A 16,880-nucleotide genomic window follows, 5' to 3' on the forward strand; every position below is an offset into this window, starting at 1 on the left:
TGTAAAAGAAATGAAGAAATAAAACTGAACAAAAATACACCACGAAGAAGATATTTCATTTTGTGACATTTACACATATGGAAATTGAGTAATACATGATTTTCTCCCTTAACAATACTCAATAGATAGACTGAATTATGTGCGCTGAGAATAATCCTGTGCATGAACATGTGGTAGCGTCTCATCTTAAAATTTAATGTAAAATTTCAGAATTGAAAATTTAGAATTATCACCATAAAAGCATAAAATATTAAGAGTTAAAATTGTCTCCTTCACATGGCCCTGCCTCAAGAGAACAGCCAAATGATTCTAAAATCTATTTGATGAAAATCATAAACTATATTGAACGGCATTAGTACCTGAAATATGTTTCAGGCCTATCACTGAATCTCACTTGGGTCTTTCAAAAGAGCACACAATTAGAATGGATTACTTTGAATGTTCCTTCAGAGGTTTCCCTGTGTATTGTAGCTCTGACAACAGAAGGATGCTCTAGATGCTCTATTAATAATATCTTTGTTGGTCTCTGGGTCACCTGATGTGGAGACAAGTGCCCCTGTTCCAAACAACAGCTTCACATTGAATATCCTGCATGCCTGGATTGATCTTTGGGCCAGTATTAAATTTGTATTAAATTGGGTCATCTTTTCTGAAAGCAAGACCAGCAAGATATAACTATGACATGCCCATGGGGATGTTGGAGGGATGTAAGAAAAGTAGAGACAGAGATCATGGTCTAAAGTTGCAAAATTCAAAATTGGGTCCTGACGGCTCAATTCGGGCAGAGAGGTGGCAAATGGAGTTTAATGCGGAAAAGTGTGAGGTGATTCACTTTGGAAGGAGTAACAGGAATGCAGAGTACTGGGCTAATGGTACGATTCTTGGTAGTGTAGATGAGCAGAGAGATCTCAGTGTCCAGGTACATAGATCCTTGAAAGTTGCCACCCAAGTTGATAGGGTTGTTAAGAAGGCATACGGTGTGTTAGTTTTTATTGGTAAAGAGATTGAGTTTCGGAACCATGAGATCATGCTGCAGCTGTACAAAACTTTGGTGCGGCCAAATTTGGAGTATTTCATACAGTTCTGATCACCTCATTATAGGAAGGATGTGGAAGCTTTGGAAAGGGTTCAGAGGAGATTTACTAGGATGTTGCTTGCTATGGAGGGAAGGTCTTACAAAGAAAGGCTGAGGGACTTGAGGCTGTTCTCATTAGAGAAAAGGTTGGGATGTGACTTAATTGAGACATAAGATAATCAGAGGGTTAGATAGGTTGGACAGTGAGAGCTGGATGGCAATGGATAGCACAAGGGGACATAGTTTTAAATTGAGGGGTAATAAATATAGGACAGATGTCAGAGGTAGTTTCTTCACTCAGTGAGTAGTAGGGACGTGGAATGCACTGCCTGCAACAGTAGTAGACCCGCCAACTTTAAGGGAATTTAAATGGTCACTGGATAAATATATGGATGAGAATGGAATAGTGTGGGTTAGATGAGCTTCAGATTGGTTCAACAGGTCGGCATAACATTGAGGGCCGAAGGGCCTGTACTGCACTGTAATGTTCTATGTTCTGGAATGCAGCCTGATGGGAATGCTGCTGGGTTCTTAACCAAGCAACCAAACATATGCTCTAGTGCCCTCTTGTAGTACAGTAGTAAAGTCCCTACCTCTGAGCCAGGTGACCTCGGTTCAAGTTCTATCTGCTCCAGAGGTGTGTAGTAACATCTCTGAACAGGTCGATTAGAAAAAAATATAAAAGGAAGTGGAATATGAGGTGTCATTCCTCCAGCTTATGTTGTGTTTATTGGCATGCTATAGCAGGCCTCCTCTCATTTATCTCTCCACCCTGCAGGCATTCTGCCTCTATTCCTGATGAAAGGCTTTTGCCCGAAACGTTGATTTTCCTGCTCCTCGGATGCTGCCTGAACTGCTGTGCTTTTCCCAGCACCACTCTAATCTAGAATCTGGTTTCCAGCATCTGCAGCCCTTGTTTTTACCTTTGCTACAGCAGGCCCAGGATAGAAATGTTAACATGGGAACAAGGTGATTTGGTGAAAGCAAGCAACTGGAAGGTCTGGGTCAGTCACATGGATAGAACAGAGACGTTCTACAAAGGAGTTACTCAGTCTGCATTTGGTATCACCAAAGGAGGATCCACACCTCCTTTTATGTCTTTCCAAATTACTTCCATTCAAATTAAGGGGTAAAGGGAGAGCAAACAATTCAATACCAAGGTACATGCAAAATCATCCAATTTTGTCTATGACTAATCCTCCCTCAAAATCACATCATTCAAAATGAATCAATGACAGCTTGTGTTGTTTTTACTTCTTTAATGCACTTTAACATCCTTAACGGTTTCTGAATCACAGCATCATAACTGGGGGATAAAATTATCTGACCATGTTCAATAAAAAATGGAGTGGAGAGATGAGACAGAAACAGGTGCCTGGTGCCCTCTGTCAGGGCGAAACATGAAGAAGCCATCCACACAAAATATAATGATAATTTGCTTCCAAGACAGTGTATTAACACCTTTCTTCAACAGAGCAAGTTGCCAAAGGAAACAGTCACAGTCCCATCACCTGAAACCGTCAGTATCCAGCTACAGATAATTTCATAGAATCTGCACCAACCGCCTGAAGAGTATCCCACCCAGCTCCATTTCCCCATCCTACTTATGTAACGCCATCTAGCCTACACATTCCTGGACGCTACAGGACAATTTCAGTGGCCAATCCACTAACCTGCACATCTTTGGACTATGAAAGGAATGGAGAGTGCCCAATAGAAACCCACACAGATACAGGGAGAACATGCAAACTCCACACAGCCAGTCACCCAAAACTGGAATTGAACCTGGGTCCCTGGCACTGTGAGGCAGCAGGGCTAACCACTGAACCACTACACTGCCCAGTTTTCAATATTGGGTCTACCATCTCAGCAGGTCAAGCCTAGTTTAGCCCACGTTACCCAGAATAATGTTGGCAGAATAGAGAGGTTCGTCTGTGATGCTGACACAATTAAAGCAGAAAATAGTGAAACTACACAAGATGCAGCCTAGGGGAAAAGATGAGTAAAGGAACATTATTTCATAACTTGATCATGCAGGTATGTTTTAAGGAGCATCAGAAAGGAAGTGAATGGGTGAGGAGGCAAAGACTTTTTACGCAGAAATTGAAAACTCAGAAGCAAGATGGGCACCAAAAGTGGAGCAAAGATTGCATTAGAGAGAAATAGAAATAAAATGTCAGCAGTGACAGTCTGGAAAAACATGGTTCTAAGGGAAAAAATCAAGCAGTTTTATTTTGTTTTAACCTTCTGAACATTCGCACATCCTTGCATCACAAAATTGTCATTTACCCTGCCTGATTTGATCCCCCCGGGTTTAATTTTATTCCCTCGTAATTTGTTTTCTTTCAGGCTGGGGCTGTTGTCAAATGTGATTTCAGAGAAGCAGCTCCCGGTGAAAGCTATTCCCCCGCTGCTAACAGCTTGTGGGAAGGAGGTCTCACTTGGAAAGACAGTCAGTCAGACATCCAGGCTCCACAGCCACTGCTGCTTCAATGAGCTCTTGATGTCTGGTCGCCCATTCCCCAAGGAAAGAGGCGGATAGTCTGTGCCACAGTTTTGAAACGATTCAAATGTTCCCCCCACCCCCAATTCTTCTTCAATCCTGTCATTTTAGAAGGGGGTGGGGGGGGGGGGGGAGTAAAAGCGAAGACCAGGAGTGGAGTCAGGCTGGAGTGGAGTGGACATTCCCAGTCATGGGGCTTGGGAGATGTTTGTGTGTGTGTGTGTGTGTGTGTGTGTTTGACTGACGGCCCCCTTTGCAAATTGCATCTGACGTGAGGCCTGTCTGTGAAGGTACAGACTGTAATCAGAGAGCATCCTTTATAGGTACAGCTCACATCCTGAATGAGAGAGCAGGACAAGAGAGGGGGAAAGGAAAGCAAAGTGTTCTATTTTTGTTTTGGAGGGCCAAGGGTAGAGGGGGGCCGGTTGAGAGACTGTCACTGACCCAAAGATCACTGACCTGTATTTTCATTTTGGTCAGAAAAGCTCTTTGGATGGTTGTGCATGGTCAGAGGGATGTGACTGCATTTGGAGCGCGGCTTTGTGAATTTAATCCGATTCTTAATAGTGTAATTCTAAATAAAGGCAGACAAGAGATAGCTTCTGAGGAATCATGGCCAGATTTCGGCGGAAAACCTGCGTCGCTTTATCGCTTTTCACACTCTTCATTTTCGGCACAATGATGGGGCTGAGGATGCTGAAACAGACCGAGGGTTTGGGGGAGCCGGGTGCGAGGCTCCAGCAGTTTCCCCCGGAGGACAGACGGCGGCTAGTGCCGGTCAAAGCCATCCTAATGCTGCCTCCCACCGTGACCAAGGCAGCGGCGGCGATCTCCGGCCCCTTGCCCGGCTACCCCCCGATCAACCCGGACCTGCACATCTTCTACTACGCCTGGTACGGCAGCCCCCGCTTCGACGGCAGGTTCCTGCACTGGGACCACCTCCTGGTCCCTCACTGGGACCCCAAAGTGGCCGCCAGTTATCCGAGAGGCCGGCACCACCCGCCCGAGGACATCGGCTCTAGCTATTACCCGGAGCTGGGACCCTACAGCTCCCGGGACCCCCATGTCATCGAGGAACACATGAGGCAACTTCGGTCTGCAGCCGTGGGTAAGCAGCTTTAAAGTGAAACCACAGCCAACATTTTCACAATGATATTGTACACTGAATTCTTAAAACTAAACAGAAAGTGCAACATTTTTTAAAGGTGTGTCATTATGTATCTTGTATGTATTTCAATGTGCAGCCACGGGTTTATTTATTCCCTCTTGTTTCCCCCCACCCCCAAGAAAAACATAATTAAGAGTTTTGATGCAATCGCGGTGCTTGGATACATTGAGTACTTAGAGTGTGTGTGGAAAGCACTGGCTGGAAGTGTGGTACAGGCAGTGTCAGTTGAGATATTCAAAACGGAAAAGATTGTTTAAAGAAGACGAATCATAGAATCCTTACAGTGTGGAAACAGGCGATTCGGTCCAACAAGTCCACACCGACCCTCCGAAGAGTAACCCACCCAGACCCATTACCCCTATCCCGTTACTCTACATTTACCCCTGACTAACACACCTAACCTGCACATCCCTGAACACTCTGGGCAATTTAGCGTGGTCAGTTCACCTAACCTACACATCCCTGAACACTCTGGGCAATTTAACGTGGTCAGTTCACCTAACCTGCACATCCCTGAACACTCTGGGCAATTTAGCGTGGTCAGTTCCCCTAACCTACACATCCCTGAACACTCTGGGCAATTTAGCGTGGTCAGTTCACCTAACCTACACATCCCTGAACACTCTGGGCAATTTAGCGTGGTCAGTTCACCTAGCCTGCACATCCCTGAACACTCTGGGCAATTTAGCGTGGTCAGTTCACCTAACCTGCACATCTTTGGATTGTGGGAGGAACCCCACAAAAAAACGCAGCAGAATGGCACAAAGTCGTGATGATCATTCAGAAGGCTACTGCAAACACCAGAGAGGAATAGAGTTAAGGTTTCAAGTTCAATATGACTCTTCTTCAAAACTAGAATTCTGAAGATCAGAAATGTTAACTGCTTCTCTCTGCACAGATGCTGCCAGACCTGCTGAGTTTCTCCAGCACTTGCTGTTTTTGTTTCAGATTTCCAGCATCCACAGTAAATTTGCTTGTATTTCCCAGAGTGTGTGATGCTCCAGGTTGTGATATAATCTGAATCCTACGTAACATGTTATCAGTGGTCAGAAAACATTGGAATGCAACAAGTTTCAGGCAAATGAAAGATGGGTGTGGGATAAGGAAAAGAACAGTTTCAGGCAATCTTATTGTGGTTGGAGGAAGGGAGAGGAATGGGAAACAATTTTTTGAGAGACCTGTCAACCACAGCTGGTCTAAGGGACAAACATCTCAGTTCAGGATAAAGGGATACATAACTATAATTGGGCCATTAACCATGTCTGCCTCCAGTCAGTATTGAGTTCAACAGCCTCAGCCTGCACCCATTTTGCTTTCTTGTTTTCTGAAGGCTTCAATTTTAGTATAACTTGTTTTTGTCCAATTCTGACATTCACAACTCCTCTAGGTGTCTTTATTGTTTCTTTGATTGTCCAATTATCCCTCCTTTGGTCCTGTAACATAGCTCTTCTGTCAGTTAACCTCTCCTGTCTTCCATCTGATGACAGATCTTCCCTTTTGTTCTCATCCCATCCTTCCCCCATTCACTTGCTTCAAACCTATAACCTCTCTCACTGTGGGCAACTACAGAATTCTGTTTTTGTTCTGTGTACTTCTGTGGTAGAAGTAAAACACAATATTAATTTGGAAATGTCATGATGTATGAATTTGAAAAAGAATTTGCAATTGTCTGACTAAAGAATAACAAATGTGGAATTGAGATTGCAGTTCTACAAATGGTTGAAGCCAAAGGTATGAAAGATGAAAGGTATAAGCAGTGCTGTTGAATGTGAAATCGTTTCAAATTGCAAATAAGATGCAGATTTCACTTTATCATTCAGTGCTGGGATTCCTGATAACTATAAAGCAATGCAAGCTATTTTCCCTGCAGCATCGGAAGCTGAGAGGTGACCTTATAGAGGTTTATAAAATCATGAGGGGCATGGATAGGATAAATAGACAAGGTCTTTTTCCAAGGGTAGAGGAGACCAAAACTGGAGGGCATAGGTGTAAGAGAGGAGAGAATTGAAAGGGACCTAAGGGGCGACTTTTTCACACAGAGGGTAATGTTTGTGTGGGATGAGCTGCCAGAGGAATTGGTGGAGGTTGGTACAATTACAAAATTTAACAGGCATCTGGGTGGGTGCATGAATAGCAAGGGTTTAAAAGGATATGAGCCAAATGCTGACAAATGGGACAAGATTAATTTAGGGTATCTGGTCAGCATGAACAAGTTGGACCGAAGGATCTGTTTCCATGCTGTACATCTCTGTGACTCTATGATCTTAATCACAGAAAAAGAAGCCACTCAGCCCATATGCACTGGCTTGCTAAATGAGCATCATTGTGCCTCTGTGCTTGTGCCAATCTGCTGCCTTTTCCCTGTAACCTTGCATATTATTTCTATCCGAAGAATCATTCAAAGCCCACTTGAATACCTCAGTTAAAACTGCCTCCACTAGACAGTGCATTCCATACCACAACTGCTTGCTGTGTTAAAAAGCTTTTTCTTCAATTTAGTCTTGTTTATTTTGCAGAACACTTTTAAATGAGAGCCAGGGCCTCAGAATAAAAGATAAGTGAGTGCAATACTGGAGTCAGTAACAGAAATAAAAGAGCATGGTGCAGTAGCAGGGAGAAGTTAAAACAAGGAGTGAGCATTCTCTATCAGTCCTTCCATCAAAGTGAATGTATATCTCACAGAATGTTGATCAAACTACAGTTGTACATGTAAATCACAACCACAAAGGGGATGTAAGAGTAAGGTGGAATTAACAATGAACTGTTGCAATCCTAAATGAAATTTGATTTATAATAAAATGCTGAATTTTGATATGTGCAGAAAATGGGATCATCACATATCCAAAGGATAGATATACTGTCAAACTCACATCCTGACAGAATCCCAATTTTTAGCTTTGATTTGATTTATTGTTGTCACGTGTAGCTTAGTACATTGAAAAGTTTTGTTTTACTTGCAGAACCGACAGAATGTTTAAATTAAGGCAGGCACGCAAGTTTATGGCTGCACAGAAGGTGCACAAAAGCATGATCAACATTAGATTTGAAAATTGAGAGATAATTACCTATGAAAGAGCTGACAATAAAACAAAAACCTTAGTTTGGTGGAATGTGTCACTGGAGAAATAGAGAAACCTTTTATGCTTTAATTTGTAAAGTGATCAATAAGCAGTCAAACAAGAGCTCGTAGATGCTGCCCACTTTGAGAACAATGGGCTGGAGGGGAAGGATTTGTGTGGGTGGTGTGCAGTGCATTAAAGATCCAAAGGTTAGAACAAATAAAAGACAAATTAGGAGAGCAGAATTATTTTTGAAAAACAATTCTGATTTCTAACCAACTGGATAGTTTTCTAATAAACCTCATATTACACACCTCTGGAGCAAATGGACCTTGAAACTAGGTCACCTGCCTGAAAGTTAGGAATACTACCACTGTGTCACATGAGCCCTGAACATGGTCTAGATTTATTTCTTTTTAAAAATCAACCCTTTTAGCGATGTTACTACGCACCTCTGGAGCGGGTAGCACTTGAACCTGGGCCACCTCGTCTAGGATGAGAGACACTACCACTGCACCACAGAGCAGCTTGACTAGCTTGACTAACAAGCTCATTGTTACTGACACATGAAAGTACTAGTGGCTGAATGTGATTTTTCATTGATTATTAATTTGGAAGTGGTACCCAGCTTCATTGAGTGCTAAAGAAGATTGAAATGGAGAATCACGCAATACAGAATGAGGCCATTTAACCTATCGGGCATGTATGCAAGTTTAAAAGATTTAGCCCTCTCCCTTGCCTTTTATTTTTCAAACATATTTCCAATTAAAGTTTGAAGTTGTAAGAAGACTGAGAGTAAAAAATGCAACAAAATAACTATTAGGAACTTAATTAGAGATTCAGTTTGTTTTCAAATTACTTTTGATCCATTTATTATGACAAGGGATAGAATCTAATAATATTTGGAACTTGCATGATGTAGGAATTCCTGGAAGCTTTGACGGTCCAGGTCAGTCACTGAGGTAAGAAATGTCTCCAGATAAACCTACCTGAGCTCAGACATGTTTGTGTTATTCATTCAGCGGATGTGCTCATTGCTGGCTGGGCCAGATTTTATTGGTTATCCTTTAGTTGCTTTTGAGCAGATGGTGGGTTAGCTGCCTCCTTGAACCAATGCAGTCCATTTAATGTAGGTAGACAGTGTCATGAGGGAGGGAGATGCAGGATTTTAACTGCAGTGACTCTGCAGGAATGGTAGTGCGTTTCCAAGTCAAGATGGTGAGTGCCTTGGAGGAGAATTTGAAGGTGGTGCTTGTATGTGTCTGCTCCCCTTGTTCTTCTAGATGATATGGTCCTGAGTTTGGAAAGTGCTGACTTAGAAGCCTTGGTGAATTTCTATGGTGCATCTTGTAGATGGTACTTACTGATGCTGCTGCTGAGCGTCAATGATGTAAATGAATGAATGTTTGTGGATACGGGGCCAATTAAGCAGGCTTGTCTATCCTGGATGATATCAAGCTTCTTGTGAGTTGTTGGAGCTGCAGTCAGCCAGGCAAGTGCAGCATATTCCACCACGATCCTGATTTGTACCATGTAGATTGTTTTGGGGAGTCAGAAGGTGAGTTACTTGCTGCAGGATTCCTAGATCTTGACTTGCTCTGTAGCCACAGTATTTATATGACTAGAGTCGAAAAGTGTGGCACTGGAAAAGCACAGCAGGTCAGGCAGCATCCAAGGAGCAGGAGAGTCAATGTTTCAGGCATGAGCCCTTCATCAGGAATATGTCAAATGAAAGGCTTATGCCCGAAACGTCGACTCTCCTGCTCCTTGGATGCTGCCTGGCCTGTTGTGCCTTTTCCAGCAACACTTTTTCAGCTCTAGTCATATAAATAGTAGAAAGTGAGGACTGCAGATGCTGGAGAGTTAAAATCGAAAAGTGTGCAGCTGGAAAAGGCACAACAGGCCAGGCAGCATCCAAGGAGCAGGAGAGTCGACGTTTCGGGCATAAGCCCTTCATTTGACATATTCCTGATGAAGGGTTCATGCCTGAAACATTGACTCTCCTGCTCCTTGGATGCTGCCTGACCTGCTGTGCTTTTCCAGTGCCACACTTTTCGACTCTAGTCATATAAATACTGTGGCTACAGAGCAAGTCAAGAGCTAGGAATCCTGCAGCAAGTAACTCACCTTTTATATGACTAGTCTTGTTCAATTTATGGTAACCCCCAGGATGAAGTTAGTGAGGGATTCAGTGATGACAATGCCATTGAATGATAAGTGGTGATGGATAAATATTCTCGTGAGAAAGATGGTCATTGCCAGGCACTTATACAGCTTGAATGTTACTCTCCACTTGTCAACCCAAACCTGGATATTGTCCAGGTTTTGCTGCATTTGGACATAGACTGCCTAGGTACTGTGGAGTTACAATTGATGCTGAACATTGTGCAATCATGACACTTTAAAGATGTGTGTAACACTTTAAAGATCTAAGTACCTGAACCCCCAAGTCTCTGGACGTCCACTGTATTTAAAATCATACCATTGAGAAAGTATTCTGCTAGATCATTTTTGGGTCCAAAATAGATAACTTCACATCACTTGTATTAAATCCCATCTTCCACAGTTTTGCCTATTTACTTAGTCTATTAATATCCTTTGCCATTTATGTATCATCAATACTGTCTACAATGCCGAATAACTTTGGAGTCATCAGCAAATTTGGACGTATGATGTTCCATGCCATTGTTCAAGTCATTAATAAAAAATGGGAATAAGGTGAAGCCCTAACACAGATCCTTATTGGACACCTTTGATCACATCCTGCTAATTTGAGTACGTACCCATTATCCGTACTTTCTGTCGCTTGCCACTCAACCAATTTCCCAACCATGTCAGTAATTTGCCCTCAGTTCTGTGTCTTATATCTGACTTTATCAAATGCCTTTTTGTAGTCCTCCTTAAATGGGACATCTCTTACTTTTAAACTTTGTCCCCTAGTTCTAGTCTCTCCCACAATTGTTTCAACACCCGTCCTATCAAATCCCATCAGGAGCTTATGTATTTTGCTTAATTGAACCAGATAAAAGGTGAGTAAACAAAAGATTGGATGCTTACCATCGGCTAAAGTATTATTCTACTTAAATTAAATATTGTAATCCAGGTGAAAGAAAAACTGCCCGAGCTATATCACAACAGATGATAGGGCATTTGTGCAGTGATAGTGCCCATACCTCTGGGCAAGAGGCTGGTTCAGTCCCACATGCTCAAGAGCTGTCTCTTAACATACCTGAATATGTTGAAAAATAGAAAGTGTCAATCAGCAGGTGTCAGAGTTGGTCAACATTAGATTAGGACTGTACTAACATCGTGTTCACATTATTGGTCTGCTAATCTAGTGGCCTTGACTAAGATCTAGGAATTTGGGTTCAGATTCCACCATGATATTTGGAAGAATTTAAATTCAATTAATTAAATAAATCTTGAATTAAAAGCTAGTCTCAACAGCAGCAGTTAATACAAGTCTATATGCTCTCCTTATCCAGTCTATAACTAGTGGTTAACTGCCCTCTGAGTTAGAGTCAAGATTAGAGTGGTGCTGGAAAATCACAGCAAGTCAGGCAGCATCCAAGGAGCAGTAAAATCAACATTTCAGGCAAAAGCTCTTTATCAGGAATGAGGCTGGGAGCCTCGGGAGTGGAGACATAAATGGGAGGGAGTTGGGACTGGATAGAAGGTAGCTGAGAGTGGGGATAAAGATGATAAGTCGGAGAGGAGAGTGGAGAGGCTGGTTGGGAAAGAAGATTGACAGGTGACACCTTCTCCCCAGCCCCACCCCCCTCTCATTTATCTCTCCACCCCCGAGCTCCCAGCCTCATTCCTGATGAAGGGCTTTTGCCCGAAACATCGATTTACCTGCTCCTCAGATGCTGCCTGACCTGCTATGCATTTCCAGCATCACTCTAATCTTGACTCTAATCTCTAACATTTGCAATACCCACTTCTGCCCTCTGAATTAACCTGGCAAGTCACTCAAGTCATGTTCAGAAAGGTAGCTTACCATCACCTTCTGGACAGCAGTTCAGAATAGACAACAAATTCTGGCTTTACCAGCAGCACACATATCTCTGAATGAAGAAAAAAAGTACTCGAAAGCAAATGTCACTCATGAAAGGCAGACAGAGAAGCCTGTATAACATACAATGGAAAGACTGGAATTTCCATGGTAATAGTCATGACCTCAGAAATCCCCAAAGCTCTTTTTCAAATGTTCTTACTTTAGCAGGAAATAGAGAGCTCATTTGCACATTGCAAGCTATGTAATGATAATTAGAGAATCAGTTTCTGCAATACTGGTTGAGGGATATATGTTGACTGGGACACCAGGAGGATATTCTTGATTTGTTTGTGAAATAGTGCTACGAAAAGCTTTGTCTTTTCCTGAGAATGTGGGATTTCAAGACTGGGGGGCACAATTTTAGGGTGAGAGGAGAGAGATTTTAAAAAGACATGAGGGCAAACCTTTTACACAGAGGATTGTTCGTGTGTGGAATGAACTTCCTGAGGAAGTGACGGTTGCGGGTACAATTACAACGTTTAAAAGACATTTGGATAGATACACGAATAGGAAAGGTTTGGAGGGATAAGGGCCAGCAGCAGGCATGTGGGACTAGTTTAGGATTATATTCGGGACGGACTGGTTGGACCAAAGAGTCTGTTTCCGTGCTGTATAACTTTCTCTCTCTCTCTCTCTCTCTAATTTACACAAATTTGATGGAGGAGAGTACATAGGGAGTGTGCTGGCATGATGTCTTACCTGAAAGACAGTGCCTACCATTAGTCTCTCAGTTCTTCACTGGGTAGGAGGTCATTCTAGATTGGGATTTGGTGCCTAATTTGGAAGTTAAATCCACATCATTTTATGCAAAGCCAGGAATACCTCCTGCTCAGGCACAGCTGACATAGCAGTGCAGTATTTGGGAGCATATACACTACTGAAAGGAAAGCTGGCATCGCTCATGACAGTACTAAATTTAAGTTAACTTTAGAATTGGTGCCAATTTTAAGTCTGTATATTTGTGAAATCCACTAGATCTAGTAGAGTGATCACAACAAAGATCCATTGTGGCTCTAAGTAATGAATAATAATATGGAAAGACTGGCATCAAGTTCCAGATCAGAACTGATTATCAAAGGAGTATTGGATGAGGCTCAAAAGACAAGTTGTCCATGTGGAGAACCCCATTTACAGGATGGGAACGAAACTGAAAGGGGAATTTTGTTAAAAACACCTTGAGACTTATAAATAAAATAGAATGAGGCAATAGAGTGGCTGAGTTTATTATTAATCATTAACCAAAGAATTAATACATTTTGCATTTGCTTCAGTTTTCAGTAAATGGAGCCAATAAAAAGAGAATATTGCAAGTTTCCAATAGAAATGAAATTGTTATATAATTTATTGTAGTGAAATAAGTAAAGTCAACTCCATTTTAAGCTTTTTAGCAACCAAGACTGAATGTCACCCTTCTCATGTTCACACATTTACGTACATCTACCAAGAGGCACTGATTCCTCTGACTTCCCTTTGATATTGCTTCTGCTCAACAGAGACTGGTGTCCCATCACCAAGTCCCCCTTTATTTACACACTGAGAGTCCTTGATACTGATCCAACTCCCTGAGAGCCAGCTCTCAGTGAACAGAACCTCTGACACGCCTGTGCTTTTTTTTTATTTTATGAGACCATACAAAATACAAACAGTTAACAATGAACAAAAAGCAGCAGTTCATAAAAGACCACTACTTACAGGGGAAGGGGCAGCAAGGCCAGAGCCCAAACCCCGTCGTGTAATCAGTTCACAGGGAAATGAGGGCGAAGCTCAAATCCCACCTTAAGCCACCAAAAAGAAAACAGTAACAAACACAGACAAGACAGTCCAATCAAATTAAAAACAGTGCACAAAGCAGAGACCCCTTGGCAAGCCGGCAAGCCACCCGTCCCTCCCACCTTCCAGCCATGAGGCAGCCCGCCCCTACGCTCCTTCTGGCTCTTGGTCTGTTCCTGCCCCTTCAGGTTGTCAGTCTGCCCTGACCCACCTTCCAGCCACCTCAAGGGCAGCCCATCCCGTTTCCCACATCCCCTCAGGATAATGGTGATCTGAATAGCCTACCCACCTTTCAGCTTCTCTGACCGACTCTCCGCACCTGACACTTCTGTTTATCTTTTTCCCTGTTAATTTTTTTCTCTCTTTTTTTCTTTTTTTCTCTTTTCTTTTTCTTTTTTTTTAAAACCCCCACACTACCACCTAAGTGCGGTAGTGCTTATTTTTTCTCCAGCACCCATGGTGTGTGTGTGCAGGTGTGAGACACAAAGTGCACGAATCTTTATTCAAATTCCACCACCAGGAAGATAGGAAAACACCCGGGTGGCCAGTGACAAACACTGCCCTTCACATCAAAGGGCAGTGCTGTGTGATCAAAACAGTGAAGGGGGAGGGTAGGGACTAAATCAAAATAGAGTTGGAGGGAGAAACGATGCACTCCACTCCCTGCGGCACACTTCTGTTTATATCTGTTAGCCAGAGCTGCATGATTGGACCAGATTAACAGCCCCAGTCAGGGGTCTCATATTCTATGAGGTCCACCTAGCTGACCTCATTACAGTCACTGCACTCTGGAGGTTTGTAACTAAACTACCCTTAACAGATTGAACACAGTCATCAAATCAAGATATTGATGGAAGGAAAATGTTGTCATGTTCACTGAAAGAAGGACATGAAGATCATAAGGATCTGACTGATTTCAGAAGAGTTGACATAAAATTTAATAGAGGTGTAAGTCTATTTGTAGTCCCTGAACTTGCCTTGCTAATGATATCCCCAATGGTGGAGGTGTTAAACCTTACAAAATTACAATCTCAGTAATGACCATTCCCCAGTAAACTACAAAATGACTGTGAGGAAGCTTCTAAGTGTTGTCAATTACAAGGTAAATTCATGCCAAATCTTTGAAGAAGATAAAAGCATCAGCTCTCGTTAAGTTGAAACAAAGTACTCCTGAGTGGAACCAGCTTCCTGTATAACAACATTGTTTCATTAACTTAGTGTCTTGAAAATGGTAAAACATTCCAAGGTCCTTCAGAAGCAAGTATTTAGGTTATAAAAATCACTAGGAGGCAAATAAGATAAAGGCTTTATAAAACATTGTTTGAAGTGGAGAGAGTGGTGGAGAAGTGGAGAGGTTTATTGAATAATATCAGAACTTAATCCACACATGGATGCAAGTACAGTCACTGAACTTGGGGCAAGGATTTGGGAAATTCAGAGGCAGCCAGAACTGAGCGAAGATTGATTTTTCAGAGAGTTGTAGAGATGGAGAAAGGCACAGAGATAGAATATGGAAAAGCCAGGAATGAATTCAAACACCAGAATGCGAATTTTTTAATTAGCAACGAGTGCGGGGAGAGGGGGGGGGCACCATGAAGGTCAACAAGTACAGAGACAATGGATGAATGGATTAAAAAATGGGATTCAGTTTTTTGGACAGGCAGGAAGAAATATTAGCAAGCCAGAAAAAGACTTCTCAAGTAAGAGTTGGTTGCAAAGTTTATGATCCTGAAAAGCCAATAAAAATTCCAACAAATGCATCACCAATGGAATAAATCACTTTAAAAATGTGATATATGACTTTCATTTGCGAATACAATTTAAGATATCCAGAGATTGAGCACCCTGCTAAGATGCTTATGATAGTTCATTGACTCTGCACAGTAGAATTATAAACGACCTTGCAAAATTAAGTTGCTAAAACATAAAATGGAGGTATTATACACCCCAGACAAGTAGAGTGTGTTTCAGTTCAGAGAGTCCAGGTTTCTGTGATAACATGCTGTGGATAGTGATTGTGGATAGTGTGAAGCTATGGATCGTGATTGTCAAGGTTCCAATGTCCTTTCCAAAACATGACTGTCCAGACATCTCTCCTGCCCCAAGAGCAGTAGATCAGAACGCAAGTGGTCAAACAGGCTAAGGCATTTGTATCTACTTTGATATGGTCAGTGACTATTGTAGACACTTTACTGTCCTGCTAAGATAAGAAGCTAATCGGCATTCAGGCTGAAAGGGGCAAGTCCTCTGGGATACTGAAATAAACAATAGCGGTAGAGACAAACAGGAGGCTGGAAGAACACAGCAAGCCAGGCAGCATCAGGAGGTGGAGGAGTCAATGTTCACGTATTAACCCTTCTTCAGGACTAGGTAGGGGGAGCTACAGGTAAAGGTGTGGATAGGGTGAGGAGAGTAGCAGAATGATCAGGTAGTGATAAGTGGACATGGATAGTGGGTATGACCTGGTTGGTCAATGGGAGGGATGAATCCAGTTGGTAGCTGGAAGGAAGCATCAGTAAGTGGAATGGAAGGGAGGAGATGGGACTGGAAAGGGAGTCAGGGATGGGTGGGAAGGTTATTTGAAATTAATGAACCGTTGACTTCTCCACCTCCTGATGCTGCCTGGTTTGCTGTGTTATTAGGTTAGATTACTTACAGTGTGGAAACACGCCATTCGAGCCAACAAGTCCACACCGACCCACCGAAGCGCAACCCACCCAGACCCATTCCCCTACACCTAACACTATGGGCAATTTAGCATGGCCAATTCACCTGACCTGCACATCTTTGTGACAGTGGGAGGAAACCGGAGCACCCGGAGGAAACCCAAGCAGACATGGGGAGAATGTGCAAACTCCACACTGTGCCACCGTGCCACCGTGTTCTTCCAGCCTCCTGCCTGTCTACTCTGGTTCCAGCATCTGCAGTTTATTTATCTCTAAACAATAGTGGAGGATGATCACAAATAAAATAATTGTAATTAAAAAGTAATAAGAGGTAGTTATTGCCAATAAGGTCATGCAAAAGAATGCAGCAAATTGTTCATGAGGGTACACAGACAAAGGGAAACTTAAAACATTAAATGTTTTCAAAAAGGATATAGATATATTTATTAGTGCAAAAGAGTAAGGGGAGGAAGCAGGAACAGTGTACTGAGTAGGATGATCACCCATGATTGTGTTAAATGGTGGAGCAGGCTCTCAGGGCTGAATGGCCTATGCCAGTTCCTATTTTCTATGTTGCTATGT

General features: G+C 42.5%; 1 protein-coding gene across 1 annotated transcript in view; it reads left to right on the forward strand.

The window, feature by feature from the left end:
* The first annotated feature begins 3,788 nt into the window (after nucleotides 1-3,788).
* LOC122563738 (glycoprotein endo-alpha-1,2-mannosidase-like protein) overlaps nucleotides 3,789-16,880 on the forward strand; it is a 71,765-nt gene continuing 58,673 nt past the window's right edge. Inside the window, exon 1 of the mRNA XM_043717897.1 lies at nucleotides 3,789-4,686. Coding sequence (XP_043573832.1) covers nucleotides 4,191-4,686 — 496 coding nt within the window. The 5' untranslated portion in view covers nucleotides 3,789-4,190. The remainder of the gene's footprint in view (nucleotides 4,687-16,880) is intronic.

This window comes from Chiloscyllium plagiosum, chromosome 27 (genome assembly GCF_004010195.1).
Source record: "Chiloscyllium plagiosum isolate BGI_BamShark_2017 chromosome 27, ASM401019v2, whole genome shotgun sequence".
NCBI lineage: Eukaryota > Metazoa > Chordata > Chondrichthyes > Orectolobiformes > Hemiscylliidae > Chiloscyllium > Chiloscyllium plagiosum.